The sequence below is a fragment of the Antedon bifida genome, chromosome 4 (assembly GCF_963402885.1).
Source record: "Antedon bifida chromosome 4, ecAntBifi1.1, whole genome shotgun sequence".
Lineage (NCBI taxonomy): Eukaryota > Metazoa > Echinodermata > Crinoidea > Comatulida > Antedonidae > Antedon > Antedon bifida.
In genome coordinates, this window is record NC_136229.1 from 20,999,461 (window position 1) to 21,019,199 (window position 19,739).

The window sequence follows — 19,739 nt, forward strand, 5'->3', positions numbered from 1 at the left end:
CGAAAATTGGCTATTTTTCGAAAATTTCCCTGTACTATAGTACAGGGATTTTTTTCAAAAAGTAGTCAAATTTCGACCTTTTTATTTTTCGATATAACTGGTTACTATAGCACAATTGACATGCGCAGAACAAATTATTCGACTCTGCGCATGTTAATTATGATATAGCATGGAACTATTCCATGGATATAGTAACCAGTTATGGCAAAAAATAAAAAGGTCGAAAATTGGCTATTTTTCGAAAATTTCCCTGTACTATAGTACAGGGATTTTTTTCAAAAAGTAGTCAAATTTCGACCTTTTTATTTTTCGATATAACTGGTTACTATAGCACAATTGACATGCGCAGAACAAATTATTCGACTCTGCGCATGTTAATTATGATATCTCATGGAACTATTCCATGGATATAGTAACCAGTCATGGCAAAAAATAAAAGGGTCGAAAATTGGCCATTTTTTTCTCTCGATATAATTGGTTACTATAGCAGAATTGACGTGCGCCGAACACATTATTCGACTCTGCGCATGTTAATTATGATATAGTAACCAGTTATGGCAAAAAATAAAAGGATCGAAAATTGGCTATTTTTCGAAAATTTTCCTGTACTATAGTACAGAGATTTTTTTCAAAAAGTAGTCAAATTTCGACCTTTTTATTATTCGATATAACTGGTTACTATAGCACAATTGACATGCGCAGAACAAATTATTCGACTCTGCGCATGTTAATTATGATATAGCATGGAACTATTTTATGGATATAGTAACCAGTTATGGCAAAAAATAAAAAGGTCGAAAATTGGCTATTTTTCGAAAATTTTCCCGTACTATAGTACAGGGATTTTTTCAAAAAGTAGCCAAATTTCGACCTTTTTATTTTTCGATATAACTGGTAACTATAGCACAATTTACATGCGCAGAACACATTATTCGACTCTGCGCATGTTAATTATGATATAGTAACCAGTTATGGCAAAAAATAAAAGGATCGAAAATTGGCTATTTTTCGAAAATTTCCCCGTACTATAGTACAGGGATTTTTTCAAAAAGTAGCCAAATTTCGACCTTTTTATTTTTCGATATAACTGGTTACTATAGCACAATTGACGTGCGCAGAACACATTATTCGACTCTGCGCATGTTAATTATGAAATAGTAACCAGTTATGGCAAAAAAAAAAGGATCGAAATTTGGCTATTTTTCAAAAAATAGCCAAATTTCGACCTTTTTATTTTTCGATATAACTGGTTACTATAGCACAATTGACATGCGCAGAACAAATTATTCGACTCTGCGCATGTTAATTATGATATAGTAACCAGTTATGGCAAAAAAAAAAGGGTCGAAAATTGGCTATTTTTCGAAAATTATGGTAACAAAATAGAAAAGTCACAATTTGGAAAAAAAATGCCTGTAGTATTATAGTACAGTAATGAAAAAACAATGTTTTTTGTTGAATTTAACCATTATTTTTTTCTTACTGTATTATCGGTAATAATTAATTTTTTTTCGTTCTTTTTTTTCTATGGAAATGATTAACTTTATTAAGCCTATTTAAGTCTGATTTTATTAATCTTCATTTTTTCATGTTTTTGGGGACAATATATCTTTAAGTTTACCATCATTATGTTTAACATTATCACGACTCTAAAAAGAAAACATTTGCTTAAATAATGTAAATAAATATAAAATATATAAATATACTGTATTATAAAATAAATTTCAGATATATTCCTTAATTAAAGAGTGGAGGGTGTATGGGTCCTTCCGAATCCAACTTATGTATATTCACAAATCTGTATTTAGAAATATGTACACATTAAAAAAACTAAGTGTCGAAAATTGGCAATTTAATTGGCCAAATTTATAACTTTTTATTGTTATTTAAAAAAATAAATAATTTTAAAAACTATAAATCACAGACTCTTTTCTTTACATGGAAATAAGATTTCTTTAAAATTGCTGGAGAATCCATGATCATAAAATTGACTGGCTCCCTCTATGGTTAGCATGTGCTGTGGTACTGCACATTTTATCTTGTTTTTGGAATGTCTTGTCCTTCTCTTGTTGTTTGTTCTGTGTATGTGTTCGTTTGTAGCAATGTTTTTTTCAGATTTTAAAGCCGCTTTCTTATATCTCTCGTTTGTTGTCTGGTTGGTGAGAGCGAGGTACAGATGGTAGATTGTAAATCCACCAATTAGAAATGAAAGAAGTCCTAACGCAGTCGTGAGGAAAACCACGAGCGGGTACTCCATGAATAAATGCTGAAAACAATGTAATAACAAAACATAGTGATAATCAATAGTCAAATATATATATACATATTCATATACATGGTTTGATTTTTGTATCTGTTACAATGACTAGTAGAAACAATTTACCACAATTTGTGAATATTTAGGTTGTGGGCTAAAGTATTCATCATTGCATGTCTCACCAACCTGAATTAATACTTGAAAATTCATTGGTCTGAGTTTGCCGTCACTATCCACATACTGCGCCATATGAAGTCCAGTGGAATAAACAATGTTTAGCAATGCATATAGTCCTAGCACAGCCACGTGCACACACATTAATGTTATTGTAAACAGGTAGCCAATGAAATGCTTGATGTTAAAAGCACCAATACAGTTGTTCACCCAGGAGCAGTGATGGTCAAACCTCACTACACAGCGATTGCATATGCCTGACAATGTAAAACAGACAAGTTATTCAAAGTGCATACTTGTGGGTTACGAGTGTTAAATAGCCTACAAGATAAAAGCAAAGAACTTATAACACAAGAATCTCCTGTTTGTCCGAAGCGCGTAACAATTTCGAAAGGCATTGTGGGATAGAATAGAGCTATGGGTGGCGCCATTGTGAGCCATGGAGTAGGGCGCCCGCATCAAATTAGAAAGTCAAAATCATAGAGGGGTTCTGCTAATACTCTAGGGGGGTAGAGTAATTGACTGAGGAGTAGGGCGCTCGCATCAAATTAGAAAGTCAAAATCATAGAGGGGATCTGCTAATACTCTAGGGGGGTCGAGTAATTGACTTCCTAGTTTGGAGGGGGCGCTGCTCCATGCTGTGAAATGGCGTCGCCCAGTTTGACCTTTTAACCCTGTACTTCCAATACTGTGTTTTAAATGCAAATTGAAGAACAGGAGATTCTTGTGTTATAAGTTCTTTGATAAAAGGGAGTAGAGACTAGTTACCTCCTGGAGTAGGGGGTAAAAAGTAGGTGAAAAGAAAAACAGCAATCTTAGTTACCTAGAGTTTGGCTGAGTGGATATTATGTTAAGATTAGGGTGGGTGGAAGACCTTACAATAATCTTTAGGCTGGGTGCTTTTCTTTGGGTCACCCCTGCACACCGATCATAATTATACCCTTATAATGGTAAAAATTTAAACTCACTACAATGTTTTGACCTTGCTGGCTTCTGAAATAAGCACGTTCTACAATTGACTCCATTAACATACAGATGACCATCATATGGGTAACGGTTGATAAACGTATCAACGTTTTTGAATGATAGAGTACCAGGGTCTTTTAGCGAAGTTGAAATGAAAAAGTACAGATTCAATAGCAACTCTACAAATGGAGCGTACGTGAACAAGATAGAATTGCAGTAAGTTGTAGCATTTGGAATTATTTGTTTTGTGAGAATCCAAAAGCAGGCTCCTACAATCAGGCAGTAAGTTACTTGTAAATAACAATTTCTGAAAGAAATATTAAATTAATAACAAAAAAATAAATAAAATATTTAAAATCAATTTGTGGTATATTCTGTAGGTAGTAATTATTCGTGCGAACTCAGGTGTGGTGTGGACTGAATTATTGCTTTTGAATCTGAGACTTCTGGGTTCAAATTATGTGATAATCAATTTTTCATTCAAAATAAAGTTACTCATCAATACAGGATGGATAAACTATATGGTGCTTATACACTATCAAACTAGTTTGACAAAAAAAGTGATGTGTCCAAATATGGCAGTGATATGCCCAAATATGGTAGTGATATGCTTATTTGAGGCTTAGGGACTGGAGTTGTGTGAGTCTACAATTATGGGCAGTAAGCAGACAATTATAAAGTAGGTTAACAATTGCCTTGCAATCCACTAAATAGACTACGACCAAAGACCCTTTTAATTTATAGTCATTTTTTAAAAGCCTTGACACTTGACTTTTCATTAAAAATTGGTTGCTAGTAAAATTGTAGCATAGTACCTCACCTTTCATCAAAATATGATGAATAACATTTTAACCAAAGACCCTTTTAATTTTTTAATCATATTTTAAAAGCCTTGACACTTGACCTTTCATTAAAACTGGTTGCTGGTAAAAATGCAGCATAGTATCTCACCTTTCATCAAAAATATGACGAATAACATTTTGTATTGTTGTTCGAAGTTTGGCTGGCAACAAGTAATAGTACAATCCCTCAAATAACTAAAAAAAAAAGTTAAACCACATTTAATTGTACAAGTAGGCTATTACACTAACAATTACTACTAATTCTGCTAGGACTTTCAAGGAATATAAACTTTATGTAATCTATATTTGGTGTCTTTTCATAAGGTATTCTATAATACTCTATCCTATTTTTTGGACAAACAATTTAGCGGGGGATTGCTACAGAGTTTACTAGAGTACTGTGGCCATATTCTAAATTCATACTTAAGAAAAGTTCTGTCTACACTATCACACTAGTTTGACAAAAAAATGTAATGTACCCAAATATGGTAATGACTGTCATGACATCATCATGTCCATGACCACATCACATCATTAAATTTGATAGTGTAGACAGAGCTTTAGAGAAAAACCATTAAAATTCCAAGAAATTCATCATTTCGCAAGACCTCTTGTCTGAGGGGACGGTGGGAGGGCGTTTATCCAGGTAAGCTAGCACTCATAGACTACCAACACCACTGAGCTTTGAGTGCCACTTTATAGTGTTTGCCTTTTATTTCCATACACAAACGCATAGACATGCAAACTGGTATATATTTTATATACTACTAATAATAATACCTACTTACCCAAATCATCTGACGACGTGTATTACCAATAATTCCTGGTGTTTTACTGTCAGCTGACGTAAGTATGTATGAACATAAAGAGAAGACGATTACGTAAATCACAACCACTGTTAGAAAGTCCATTGTGCGTACTGAAAAATATAAAAAAAAGTACAGACTAAGAGAGCTCCCTTGAGTGTGTTACAATGCTTTTGACTGGATTTGGCATGGTTGTCTAGAAGTTATCCAAACACAGAATTTGCAAGCTCTACAATCATCATAATTACGTATATATTTTGTATATTAACAGTATCAGGAGGATCTTTTTTCCCCCTTTGGCCCCACCTATTCAAAATCCTAAATTTGTATACATGATTGAACTATTAAGCTAATGAAGAACGAAACATGTTTACTCTCTAACAAGATGAAAACATAACAAAACATGATTGGTTTATTAAAAAGAAAATTATAAATCCAATTCATTAGGATAATAATTGAACAATATAAAGTGCTGTTATTTACCTTGTTTTGTTCCTCTTGCATCGATCACAGCAATATGTGGAATGATTCCAAGAATTCACCATATGTCTGGCATTGCACACAAAAATGGAACAGTCCAAATGCACCTACAGATAAAACAACTTGACAACATAATTAAAAATCTAATAAGTGAAATTTGTCAACTAATGCACGAGTGAACCAAGATAATATCTGTCTTGTTAGGGATAGTGTTCAAATCAATAAATAAAACTAGAAAGCCACTCCGAGAGTGCATACCTCCGCCTACTGTAAAATTCTCCTACATAAGATTTCTCCGGGAAAATATATATATATTTGTGTGTGTCTTAATGCTGTGTGTGATTTAGGCTGAATTCACTACAAGCATGTGTATGCGAATTTGGTGTACTGGTTATGTAACCAGCCTTTCAATTAACAATAGTTTCAGTTGACTAACAATAGAACAGCAACGCCAAAAACAAACGGGTGAATTTGAAAAGAAATAGGTTTTGTAAAACTACTCGTATCAAAAAACCTGTAAATTAAATCAAATTATGTTTTAAAATTACAATTCACAAATTATAACTCTTGCCTCTTGTACAAAAAGTTTTATGGACAAGTAGTTCTCGATAAATGCAATTTCAGTTTACTTATTACTTTAAGATTACTTGCCGGCTTTTTAAAATTGTTCCAGAATTGGGACCGTGGTCCGGATTGCCTCCAAAATTTAATGAAGTGGTCCTTGACCACATATTTATTACTTTTTTAGTAATCCTGCTAACAAACAAACAAACAGACAAACAAATGCGATCAACTACATACCTCCTTGGCGGAGGTAAATAATTGCTGCAAATTATAGAAAGTTAACTTCTCTATTAATTTTTTTTATCTAGCACCTGTGTGTTAAATCTGTTATTGTTTTAATCTGCAGCAATTTGGAAAATGCTAGCCGAGTTCCAAGATGGATGGGGTGCAAACAGTGAATATGTATCTTTACAGTGTGCCCATAGATGTAGCTAAAAAGTGTTGGGGCTTCCCACTACGAGTGGTTGGCAAAAATGTTATATTTTATATGTTATGTTTTTTACCATCAAATCCTAGTAAAAATAAAACAGTAATAATAATTGATTGTACTATTACAGTACTGTACATAAACTTGACTGAGGAGCAAGTTTAGGTAGAAGCAGGAATACGCCTTTTATTTTAGACATGGTCCCTTACAAACACAGGATGATGATAGAGGACTGAGCAAAATGATATAACACCAGATCATGATCAGATCAAGGTCTATTAATTAGTGTAATTTGATATGAACTTCACACGGCATTCTCTTGGGATAAAGACAACTTTAGTCATTAGCATGTTGGCAGGAATAACAAGTGAACATGGTACTAGCAGCTCATGAATCATGCTTGGTCATCACACGTTTATTACAAGAATTTAACAGTTAAAACCATACAGATTTGTCAAGGATTGGAATTTTTTCATCTGCCAACACAGACTGTAAACAGCTGCATATACATAACAGTAACATTCATGTACATTGTTGTAAACTGAATAACTAATAATGGTTCTCTATTTTAAGTGACAGTTAATTTAGTAATATATTTTTCATTCAAGAGAATTCATTCAAATCAAGAGAACACCTTGGCATATAGACAAAAATATATACATTATAATCACAGAAACTGTAGGAAAAAAACGTTTAACCTAGTAAGTAGGCCTACTACGCTACACCGCAGAGCAGAAGCTAGGCTAAGCGGCGGGCTAAGCTAGCTAAGACCCCTATAAGTATAATATATAGATCAGATAGGGGTCCTGAAACTTGCACTTGTAGGCTATAATAGAAGTGTAGCCTAGCCTAGTAGTATAGGTTGTTCTAAGAGGGATCCAGTCAAGTCGCCCCATCGCAAAGTCGCCTCATACAAAGTCGCCCAATACAAAGTCGCCCCATCGCAAAGTCGCCCCAAAACAAAGTCGCCCCGGCACAGTCGCCCCATCGCAAAGTCGCCCCATTACAAAGTCGCCCCAACGCAAAGTCGCCCCAACGCAAAGTCGCCCCATCGCAAAGTCGCCCCATCGCAAAGTCGCCCACGGTTTTATTTCGGTATGATTATGAAGCGCCGCCGCTAGTAGTACGCTGTAGTCGGTTGCGTTTGCTATCGATTGCGTTGTTACTTTGGTCGTATACATTATAATGTTTATCCTATTATATACATAATTTGTGTTTTAATTTTTATTTTACAGGTTTTAATGGAGTGATGTGCTTTTTAAAAATCATTAAAGAAATAGGCCTAGTCCCTTGTTTGAAAGTTCTAAAAAGATTATCCCTGATTTATAGTTTCAAAAATGTTAATTTAATATGATTTTAAAATTAGTTACCAGAGCCACAATTACGAATCTTTCTTCAACCTACGCGTGGATACCAGCTCATTTTTAGGATAATATAATAAATGTATAAATGTGTAGTAGGCCTTCGTATAGATTTACAGTAGTTAAAACAATAACAGTGTTGTAAGACAATGAGTGTTATAGGCTACTTATTGATCATTTTGCATTTATTGACAAGTTATGTGTCTTAATTTTATAATGACTTTTCAAAATAAAGAAAAAAAAAAAATTTCATCGCCGACATGATTGTTTTACATGCAGGTATTTTAGTAAAATTTAAAACGCTACATTTTGACCATGGAAAAACCATCGTACAGTATCGTGTGCGTGTTTTTTAAAAAGGGGAATCCCCGACGGTCAGCAGAAAGACGTAGCAGCTGTGAGGAAACAGATACCAGAAGGCGCAGCTCCGATTGGTTTCAGAGAATGTTTCAGATGGCGAGTCGCCTTTTATTCAACAGCACAATAATCATTTTACTGAAGAAATTTTTTTCAACCCTTTTGGTTATAGAACATTCTAATTATCATGCCTAATAAATATCCTCATATCGGGTGTATATTTAATTTTAAATTAAACAAGACAGTGAAGAGGCACGGAATAATACGTACACGGACGTACGGCGAATAGGCCTACACACACGCACGTAATCATTTACGACATATAGTGGTGATATGATGCAATTTTATAATGGATATAATGATGGGATTGTCTTTCCAGGCTTAGAATCAATGTTCATTGTAATACTATGTATATAATAGTAAACTGAATGTTTATAAATAAATTGTTTTACGTAATTTGTTGCATATAAAATAAAAGACACAGACGCAGCCTACGTTTCCTATAAAATATTTCACATTTAAATAATTATGTACTGTTAAATGACATTATGCTGGATAATACTATAATCTTAAACTATGTTTACAAATTGTCATTTTTTAAGGCACACATCTTTCTCATCATACTGACCTGTAAAATAGAAACAAAAATCAATTATTAATATAGGCCTAATAATAATAATAAATATTCATCTACCAAAGTAAAAATAATCTAGATTGTATAACATCATTTTATCGGGACCAAAATTAAACGCGACCGATTTCGAACGCGACTGATATCATCGTAAAACTCCGGCGGGGTTTCCCCATCTTCAGATGGTGCGTTGTAGTGCGACAACGGCGGAGTAATTACGGGGGATTCCCTCTGTCTGGTAAGCTAGCACGTTAGTGCGACCGCGGAGTGATTAGTCGGGGTTTCCTCTCTGATTATGGGGGTGCGTGCCGATCGTGTAACCTGAGACTACATGGCGGGGCTTCCCCTTTTATGCATACACGTTCCGTGTTATTTTGTGTATCATTGCGACATTTTACGCACTTGTAAACTATTTTTTAACGTTTTGGGGCGACTTTGCGATAGGGCGACTTTGTGATGGGGCGACTTTGCGATGGGGCGACTTTGCGTTGGGGCGACTTTGCGATGGGGCGACTTTGCGATGGGGCGACTGTGTCGGGGCGACTTTGTTTTGGGGCGACTTTGCGATGGGGCGACTGTGTAAGGGGCGACTTTGTATGGGGCGACTTTGCGATGGGGCGACTTGACTAGCATCCTTCTAAGACAGGCTAATTTAAGACAGGCTGATTTAAGTCTACTCCAAGGCTGGCATTTTTTAAGTTAGTAGGCCTAGCCTCGCTAATGCAGTTTCGTACCCACCCCTTAAAATTACTCAAAATTGTTTCAATACTTCATCTAACCTACTCACGAGTTGTCTACAGCATTCTGCAAGCATAAAATTGTAAAATATCGATAACTTTTTATTTATAAATATTTTTAATCAATTGATAATTGAGCACCCTTCAGAAATCCATCGCAAGCTTAGCTTCGCGAAAATCATCGCTAGGCCTGCCGATAAAAGTACGGAGGCCTCATAGGGCATCGATCAATAGAGGACGCTGTTATGGTCATATTATAATGTCTTTAAAAAATATTCCTCGTGAAACGAACTTTTAAGTTTTTTCATAAAGAAATATTTTGTGTTTAATTATGTTGTTAATTTTTAGAAATTCTTTTTAATTTGAGTGTTATTGTCTTGTCAAATTATATTTTTGTGAGGGTCTTTAATGATCAGCTTCGGCTGGATGGACCACCCTCGTAAAATATTGTTGAAATAAATAAAGGAACAGTTGCTTCAATATTAAATGTTATATTTTTATTTTATTTTAATAAACACAACAGGAAAGAAGATAAAAAGGAAGAAATGAAAGACATGAAATGATGTTTTCAGTGTCAGCAGAAGTAAAATAAATTCTAGTAATTGATGGAAAACATTTTTATTATAATTATCATTTTATTACTGTACATTACATTTCAATAAATTATATCTTTCTGTTTTTGTTGCATTTCTTATTTCCATGTATTTGAAGAGGTCTTTCATGGGTGAATAACAAATGTTAATTTATATACTTCTATAAAAATCTTAAAACAAGGAAACCATTAGTGTTTCTAATATAGTGATAACATTACTAAACAATTAATTTGTCATAAGCTCCAATTGTTTATTGTGTTATAACAATGTAGCTCAGGACTGAACGAAGTACTGTAATTCTTTTTATTTCATTTTATTTATTTATTTGACCTACAAATCATAATGTAAAATAAACTAAAACAGAGGAAAATTGGTCTGTAGTACTTAAATCTTCAAGTCAGCAGTCCCATACAATTTATCTTCTTTCCTGTGTGAAATTCGACTACTATTAAAAATGAAAAACAAATTAAAAACATAACATATGATGATACCCACAATGATGAATACAATAATTGTATATTATTTCTTTATTAAAAATACGAAATTCATGTCGGAAATAATGCAAATTATTATTTAGTGCGTGCTTTAAACATTAGTAAATTACGCCCTCTATAGAACGCAACTGTTTACTCTATCAAGAGTTAATGTCCTGTGAGGCCTCCGTACTTTTATCGGCAGGCCTAGCGACGATTTTCGCGAAGCTAAGCTGGCGATGTATTTCTGAAGGGTGCTCAGTATTAATTGATTAAAAATAGTTATAAATAAAAAAAATATCGAATTTTTACAATTTTATGATTGCAGGATGTTGTAGACAACTCGTGAGTAGGTTGGATGAAGAATTTGAGTAATTTTAAGGGGTGGGTACGAAACTGCATTAGCGCCGGCCCTACTACTATAGGCTAGTACTGCTAGTTAGTAGAAGGCGGATACAGTCAGAGAGAGGCCTAGCCTACTACTCTCTCTACTAGGCCTAGGGCTACTAGGCCTACACTAGACTCTAGGCTTAGCCTACCTAGCTTATTATAAGTTAGAAAACACAATTCGGCCACACAATACTTAAAATATAAAACAAATGGACAGTAAATAGCCTAGAGCATTAATATAAAAAAGCAAACCTGTCAGCAGTGTCAAAACAAAAACAATCTCATCATTTTGTTGAGCATCCATCCGTCTATCTATCCATTGTACAATATTGGTAAGTCGAGATGATCCATTTTCCTACCACAGTACGTCTGTACGAAAGTCTACTCTGACTAACTCGACCTACGAATTCGATTTTGATTGGATGAAAGTTATAGTAGGTGTAATGCGCTGTTTTAATACAAATTACTGTTACCACCACAAGACAAAATAAATAGATATTATAAGTTCTCTTCAAATAGATTATTTTTATTTATAGAAATATGGATCAGGTGCCGTTTTCGGCCACCTCGACTTGTATGGACTATACCATTATAAAAAGATGGGAAAATAGGGGTGTCCCATTTATTATTTGAGTGTGTTAATGTGTTAAAATACTGCTGCTTTTGTTCTTTTGTTTAGTGCATTATGTTTCAGCAACAAAGGGAAAACAACTACGCCCTGCATGCTGTAGAATTAATTTCAGTTTTCAAGTTAATAGGCCTACAGTATATTATGGCTCTTTATTTCTATATAATTTTTAGGTATCCTTCCTTAATATATTAGGTGGATTCCCTAAGGTGGATATTGAATAATTTTTACGGATTTATAGATACAGAAAGTATATAAAGAAAGTTTTTATTCCAGTTACAAATAAAAAATATAATTTAATTAACACAGTAGTACATTTAATAAAGATGACAGTAGTACTAATAAGATCTATCACATACTGATTATTAGGTAATCAGTAAAACAAATAAACATTATAATTTTGTCAATGAATCTGTACCATTTTGTTCCCAGAAAACACAGCGTTTGACATTGCGTGTTTTTAGGTTTGGTTTTTCTAAAACTTTTTAAACTAAGTTTTTAAACGTCTTCTGTGTAGAAATACATGTTCTAATTGAACAACGTTTGCATCAAAACGTTATAATAGCGAATGCAAAACGGAGCTGATAATGTCGCCATGAAGAGGATGATTGGTGTCTTCCAATATAATCGGCAAGCCGTTCGCTGTAGAACGAGTCAAGCATTTGCATAGACAAACCAATTACTTTCCCCGCTCTACCCAGCACCTTCTCAATTCGGTCTTTATCCCCTTTACATTCCCTTACTGATATTCCTAGCCCAATATACAATATGCCCAAATAGAACATCACTGATTAGTAAAACATAAACATTCTATAGTACAAATATCCTGCTTTACCCCAAAGAACCGAGTTTCCTCAAGCAGTACAGCCTTGTATTTAACTTCTTAACTACGATCAACATGTCCACCCATGAAAATACATAATACGTAAATTGTACAATATATAACTACAAAAATAAAAACAGAACAACAAAAATACAGGATAGGCCTAATAAATAAATAAAACTTACAGATACATCCTCATAGAGATGTCTGTAGCTTGTTTACTATATTAATCAATTAGTTGAGAGAGGTAATGCTGATAAAATTGTAGATCTAGTCCCCCATGCTTTCATTAAAAATGTTTTTAATTGTTCGTAATGTTTCATTTTCAGTGAATAAATTGTCTAGCATAAAATGGTGTTTTAATTCCTGAGATACAACAAAAATTATCCCAGTACATACTTAATTATTGTCTAACAGAGTTTAATGAAGGACATTTAAATAAAAAATGGTTTACTGTTTCTTTTTCGTTAGTACTACACATCTTACATAATCCTGTGTTATGATTTGATCAGGATTGTCTATGACCCTCAAGATCTAGAGAGTTTGATCTTGCTTTAAATTTTAAATTGATACTCTTAACATTAGTTTTATCTAACAAATATTGTTCAAGGTTTGGAGTTCCTTTATACATAGTATATTCCGTTAACGTTGTTTTGCATTGGGCCTTCGAAAACCACTCGTTATGATCAACTTGTTTATTATTTTTCCTAAATGGCTTTATCCAGTTAGTAGATGGTTCTTCATTAAATTTGTCTATAAAATTTGTTTTATTTAAAATATCTTTAGTTAATATAGTAATATTGTTACAAAATCTTGGCATTCCCTAACACAGTACCTAATAATAACATGCCTTATAAAAAGTACATGCATTGCTAGTTTTTGATGTTTTGTATTGTTCCTTGTAGTTTTTACTGTAGGTTACATAACAGAACAATTGTATTGTCTTCCCATTCAATAGACACCCTTCTCTACATAAAACATAATACACCACACCCCTGTCATAATAATGGTATAGTCCATATAAGTCGAGGTGGCCGAAAACGGCACCTGATCCTAGAAATATATACTGTAGTGATACATGGGCTGGGTTACGTGGGTAGGACGTGAAATAAACTAAAATGAAAATATAATATAAACTATTGAATGATTAATTATATAAAGTTTGAACAAAGAAAAACAACTCTCTAACTCTGCTTAATTCAAAACGTTTGGTCGTGGTTGTTGTTTTCGATAAGCAACATATTATACAACTCATATTACAGAAAATTTAAGATTCTAAGAAAGAAAACAATATTTTATACACAAATTAGTTCTTGGTGGATTTCAAGCAACAAATATTACAAGCTTGAATACAAACACAAAATGTTTTCTTTTATTTCTGTACAATTTAATACAATTTATGGGTAATCTATAATCAAAGGATACAGAATAAGAAGGGTCCATAGGCATGCTTAAGAGCTGGGAAAGTCTTAAAAGAATTGTATTTATGATCAGCCTGAACTGCTTTAGATTAAAAGCATTTTTATCAGGTGAAGGGTTTAGTTAGGAGAAATATGAGGGGGGGGGGGGGGGAGATTGGGGGTGGTATTTCATTTTACTAATTGTGACATGCATGTGCATTGTAGCACTGCAAAACAAGCCACAAAAAACAGATAAATTAGATAGCTATTTGGCAGTCATCAAGGGGACAGCCAATTAATGTTATGTTAATGATCATATTATTAATGATAAACAAAAGTGTGGCTTTGCAATCTAATTCATCTGTTTTTGTGACTTCTTTTGTCAATGGTGATTTTGAATATAGTTTCTATCAATATGTCAGTTCATTCTTGAATATAAAGTAAGCAAACTACTAACTATTGTACTACTAGTTTTGTTCATTATTCTCTAATCCATTAGGGTGGTTTATTTTAAATACAGCACCGTTATAAACAAGGAAGTACAGTCTACATTGACATTTGTATCAAATCTAATTCTACACCTCCATCGTTTTAGAATATAATATTATAAATACAAAGAACCATATAGCAGTCAACAAAAACATAAAGCATTTCCAACAACACATCACATACAATAGATTATTATTTGTTTTCTTCTAGAATATATAATACTATTTTGAGTGTCGAAAGGTGTTTAGTAAATATTTACATTAAGAATTACAAGGTTATTTTTAAGAAACAAAATCTACAAAATGGTATCATTTTTACTTCTAGATATTATACATTATAAATGAAACACTATATATCAGATTGTCAATAAATAAAAAAGCTAATTATGATTTTGATAAACACAATGAGTCGTAAATACATATTTTAAGAAGTTGAATACAGGGGCTTATTTTACATAGCTCAAGGTTGATATAATACTTAAGTCACAACATGCAACAAAAACAAAAGTAATCTGCTGTACAGTGTAAATCACATTCATATACAGTAGAACCCTCCTTTGGGACACCCCTATTAAGGGGACACTTTCCTGTGAAACGAACAAGGGAAATACTGTATATATTTTAACATTACGCCAACTGTACACTCCTATTCTGATAACATTTTGTTGGGCTCAAAGGTGTCCCTCTAATAGGGTTTGTACTGTACATTAAACAGCCAATATTATGAAGAATTTTATATTTATTAATTACAGTAAGAGAGGCCATCCCAAATTAGCATGTATAGAATTCTTCCTTTTAAGTTTTATTGTATTTGTTTGTACACACTTTTTACATAAACCCATTATTTTACATGCACTGAGTTTTGATTGTCAGCTAATATAATTTAAAAGCATTAACTAAAATCTAATTTAATGACGAAATTGGATTACTGCAGTACAGTTTGTAGCAGTGATATATGCTGTTACTGCAGTAATAAGTAAACAGCATACAATATTGATTAGCAATGGATGAGCAAAGGTGATCAAATTTACTGCAGTAACAAACATTTTGACACAGCCTTTTTAAAATTATTGGAAACAAAATAACTTAAAACAACCTGTAAATATGCAGCACTCTTTTTATCAAATTAATGAATTTCCATTGCAATACTTTTCAAAAAATAATTATTTTGCCAATTACTAACAAAACATAATCTAATACAGAAATACAACATACTTCTATTAAGTATAATTCAGAATAATATGTGAGGTATAACAGTCCACTAAAGAAAAAACAACTCAGACGAGTTAGTTCTTTCCTATACCAAAAGCACACATTTCATAACCTGAATTTTTCCTTAGCATTTCCGTAGAAAGTTAACCGTGTTCTCCTTGTTAAGCTAAGAATACTATAGGGTGTAAACAATTTGGAGGTACAATAAGAACATCTATAGCTACTGAGCTGTTTCGATTTTAGACATTTTATCAAACAATAAGTTTAATCTAGAGGTTTTTCAAAACAACAACCATCTAATGAGTTGTTAAATTAAAGTGTTGAGAATTAAAATGTAAAATAACACCACAAATATGTTGGTTTGCTAGTGAGTTGCTTAAATCAAATTGATGTTTGATAAAGGAATTTCCTTGAGATATCTCCTGCCAAATCTAACAGATGCCTTAAAATTTAAAGTAATAAGAACCAGAATTATGTGTTCAAAAGATCTATGATAAGTATCAAGAATCATGAGTGTAGTAGACTCATTAGTTATACAAAACTGAGGGCAGCATACAGTTCTTTCAAAATATGGTTTTAAAACAGATAGAAATGTGCAGTACAGTATGCATTCATTAAGACAGGCTCATCCCACTATCAATACAATTCTCAACTTGATTATTGACAACGTCGTATCTCAAACCAAATCACGAAAAATTACTTCCTATAATTTTTTAATTCTATTCAATCGTTATTACTGCATTGTTCAATATTTGTCCACTGACAATCATTTTGATGAATTAAAACATTTATTACAACAAAATGTGTTGATAGAGTAATTTAAAACCCTTGTCTGAAGTAATTAGTGTTAATATATTTTAATGAATGGTTTAAGCAGTGAAAACCTGACATGTGCATGGTATTTTTCTAATAATTTCCATAAAAATAGATCATTCTATTACAAATATATGATTTCAATATTCTATTAAGAATAATGATTGCATAGTAGTTTTTGCTTGGAAGTAGGTATGAATTTTAAATTTGCATCTATTTATCTATCACAAAAGAGAGAGGAGAAAGGGGGGGGGGGGGATGGAGTTGACTCAGTTTGTTAATGATAATTCAGATCCTGTTTGAAGAGTTATGAAATACAATTAAAATAACAACCAATTGTACTCTCTCATTTGTTTTTAAAATTAAATACATATATAATATACTAAAAGCGCTGATATTAGTAATAACCATGGCAACAAGTTCAAGGTATCAACATTTAATACTATACATTACAAAGTAGTGATACTGTTACCATGGCGATTTGACAACGCTACACTTACAGCTGACGTCTTACAACCAAATAAACTAAATTTGGTCCAAAATGAATTACCTTATATTTAAATAGCACAGTGATTATAAATACCAAATAAATTACAAAAATTAATCAAAAAATGTAAATTTTCTGAAAAAATGAGTTGATTGTTTCCTAAGAACAAAGTTTTACTGTATCCATGTCTGTTCTTCATTTTATGGAAGCCTTCAATAGTTTACAAACAATACTGACGACACTTGGTACAAAAATGTTCTTTACGGATGAAGAACGTCATCAAACATGTTCAATCTGGAAGGAAACACAGAGTTTTTTATTAACTAATTTCACAAAAATCTGCAGAAAAACCTGCATACATTTGCTATAGGTTTTTAACTGTTGATGATTTGTAAAAAAACTGAAATAAAAGCTTTCAATTTAAACTAAATTATATTTTGGATAAACTGTATGTTAATTATTTTTTGAATGTTTTTATTTATATAAATAGGCCTAACTTTAATTTTGTAAACCAACAACTTCAGCCTTCATAGCTGAATGTTGTTTCATTTATAAACAAGAAAAAAAAATAAAATCAATAAACATAATAAATAGATAATAAAACAGGCCTTGTTGATATTATCTCAAGTTAAGCTTAATTGATTTTTGAAGATTTTTATTTTTTTTATATTACCTTGGAAGAACTAAATGCTGAGCCATCTGACTGTGTACTACTACTGGAAGAATCTAGTGGATCTACAACAAAAACAAATATATTAGATCACATGTTAACTAATATAGATTTTAACAAAAGAATGGTACACCATGGCAAGGTCATTAGACAGTACAATGGTATTACAAAATGTGACTGTCTCATAAACTTCTACATTGAAACAAACTAAAATCATACGTTATTGCAGTAAAAAAATGTGATTACTGCAGTAACTGAAATAGGATAAATAATATGATCCCAAAGTGAGGTACTGAAAAAAAAAACACCACAAAAAACAAATCTTACGTCTTAGATTTTCTGTATTCTCAGGAGGAAACCATGGGTTATATTTAGCGTCAAACTGGCCAGGACTGCTAACAGGAGATTCAAACACCTCTTCACAATCAACAGAGCCCTCAGGTGGTATTGCAGGCCCTTCACCACTTGTGCATACCTTTCGTCTTTCAGTCTGCAGAGAATTCACTTGAAACTCCAACAGATCAACACGTTGATTTGACAGCTGTTTTTCATTCTGCAAATGCTTTATTTGTTCTTGTAAATCGTTGTTTTCTTTCTTCGTTGTATCAATGAATACCTTGGATTTTTGCATATCATCTAAACTGCATTTCAACTCGATTTCTTTTATTCTCAGTTGAATCTGTGTAATACAACAACAGGTAAATTGAGAATCAGATTACCTGCCCTACATTGGGAAACATTAGTAAACTTATCTTGCCAAACTTGGGAGTTTTCTCAGGGTTGCAAACTAAAGTTGGTTAGTGTAGAGCCTACTCTCGAGTTTGCAAATTAAATTTTACAAGTGTAGAGAGTTCTGCAAACTTGTTTTCTGCAGCTTGCAGACATTTTTCAACTGGTCTACATTAGCAATCTAAATTTGGTTAGTGTAGACTTCTGCTTGTTTTCTGAATTTTTGTCAATTGGTTTACACTAGCAAACTTTACAACAATTTTGTTTTTGCAAACTTAGAATTTGCTCGAGTTTGTAACTGGTCTACACTAGCAAACTTTGGTACTTATCTTGCCAAACTTGGAGTTTGCTGAAGTTTTCAACCTGAAGTTTGTTAGTGTAGACTTCTACTTGTTTTCTGCAGTTTGTTTAAGTTTGTAAAACTTTTCTTGACAAACTTTATTTTTTTACCTGTAATTTTCGAATCAAATCACTCTCTTCAAGCACTTTATCTCCTTTCTGCATTTCAAGTTGTAAATCTTCAACATCTTTTTCTAATTGTGTCGTAACTTCTACATTCTGTTGGACAATCTCCTCTTTCTTTCTTTGTAGTTCTTCCATCGTTTGTTTTAAGTTCTTGACTGTTCTTTGCAGATTCACGTTTTCGCGACACTGTGATGAATATTTCTCAGAAAGGATTCGCCATTCCTTCTCCATCCGGTTAACTACTTCCCTGAAATAAAAAAAAAAATCTTTAATTTCTTTTTCATAAACATATTTTTCTAGGAATTCAATATTGTATTCTATAACATTGTGTAAACAGTCTCCCGATATTCTTTTTGATTTTTAAATTATCACAATAATTATACAACTATTTGTCTAATTCTGTACAATCATTATAGCTTCTTCTGTAATATGTTTCAGTTTTCAAATGTTTTTAAAATATGATGTAAAGCAATTTTATAATCAAACAAATGAAAAAGAAAACACCAATGTACAACAGAATAAAACATAATGTAAATAAAATGTGCACATGGAAATATAAACATTAAATACTTTCTATAAAAACAATGTAATCTCAATTTTTTATAGCATATGATTTAAAATAAACAATGATCCAATATTTACATCACATGATGAAACAAAAACCTTATAATATTGAAACTACAACTTACAAACACATGGTGAGAGATAGACATACAGAAGTGTGCATCGTAGCAGAAAAATTGATTTTTAAACAAAATACTTAGACATTGTTATATGATAATTCTAAGCCAAATATAAACCAAGACGTTTAATAAGCTAGATGACCAATAATACTCGATAAAAACATGTTGTCACTTGACTAACCTGACTGAAGTACTATTGTACACGATGAGCGATAATATCTAATTTACCAAGAAGTTAAATGTTAATTTAAAATGTTTCAATATGGCAAGTAATATAAACTTA

General features: G+C 32.5%; 2 protein-coding genes across 5 annotated transcripts in view; both read right to left on the reverse strand.

Moving 5' to 3' along the window:
- Positions 1–1,835: 1,835 nt before the first annotated feature.
- On the reverse strand, positions 1,836–11,352 carry LOC144840199 (palmitoyltransferase ZDHHC4-like). 4 transcript variants are annotated; one of them, XM_078695924.1, is made up of 7 exons: positions 11,311–11,352; positions 5,529–5,632; positions 5,028–5,158; positions 4,349–4,434; positions 3,400–3,704; positions 2,444–2,688; positions 1,836–2,266 (listed from the first exon to the last, which is right to left on the reverse strand). In XM_078695924.1, exons 3-7 carry the CDS (start codon positions 5,148–5,150, stop codon positions 1,919–1,921), a joined length of 1,107 nt encoding a protein of 368 aa, XP_078552050.1. In that variant the 5' UTR covers positions 5,151–5,158; positions 5,529–5,632; positions 11,311–11,352; the 3' UTR covers positions 1,836–1,918. The 4 variants fall into 4 exon arrangements, with proteins under 4 accessions (XP_078552050.1, XP_078552049.1, XP_078552051.1 ...); XM_078695923.1 differs by lacking the exon at positions 11,311–11,352 and adding an exon at positions 9,653–10,329; XM_078695925.1 differs by lacking the exon at positions 11,311–11,352 and adding an exon at positions 9,645–10,329.
- Positions 11,353–13,563: 2,211 nt separating this feature from the next.
- The window catches only part of LOC144839758 (uncharacterized), a 76,191-nt gene continuing 70,015 nt past the window's right edge, over positions 13,564–19,739 (reverse strand). The window contains exons 17-20 of the mRNA XM_078695234.1: positions 18,759–19,020; positions 17,907–18,258; positions 17,583–17,644; positions 13,564–17,203 (exon numbers count right to left, since the gene is read on the reverse strand). Of these exons, the coding sequence (XP_078551360.1) occupies positions 17,189–17,203; positions 17,583–17,644; positions 17,907–18,258; positions 18,759–19,020 (691 nt within the window). The 3' untranslated portion in view covers positions 13,564–17,188. The remainder of the gene's footprint in view (positions 17,204–17,582; positions 17,645–17,906; positions 18,259–18,758; positions 19,021–19,739) is intronic.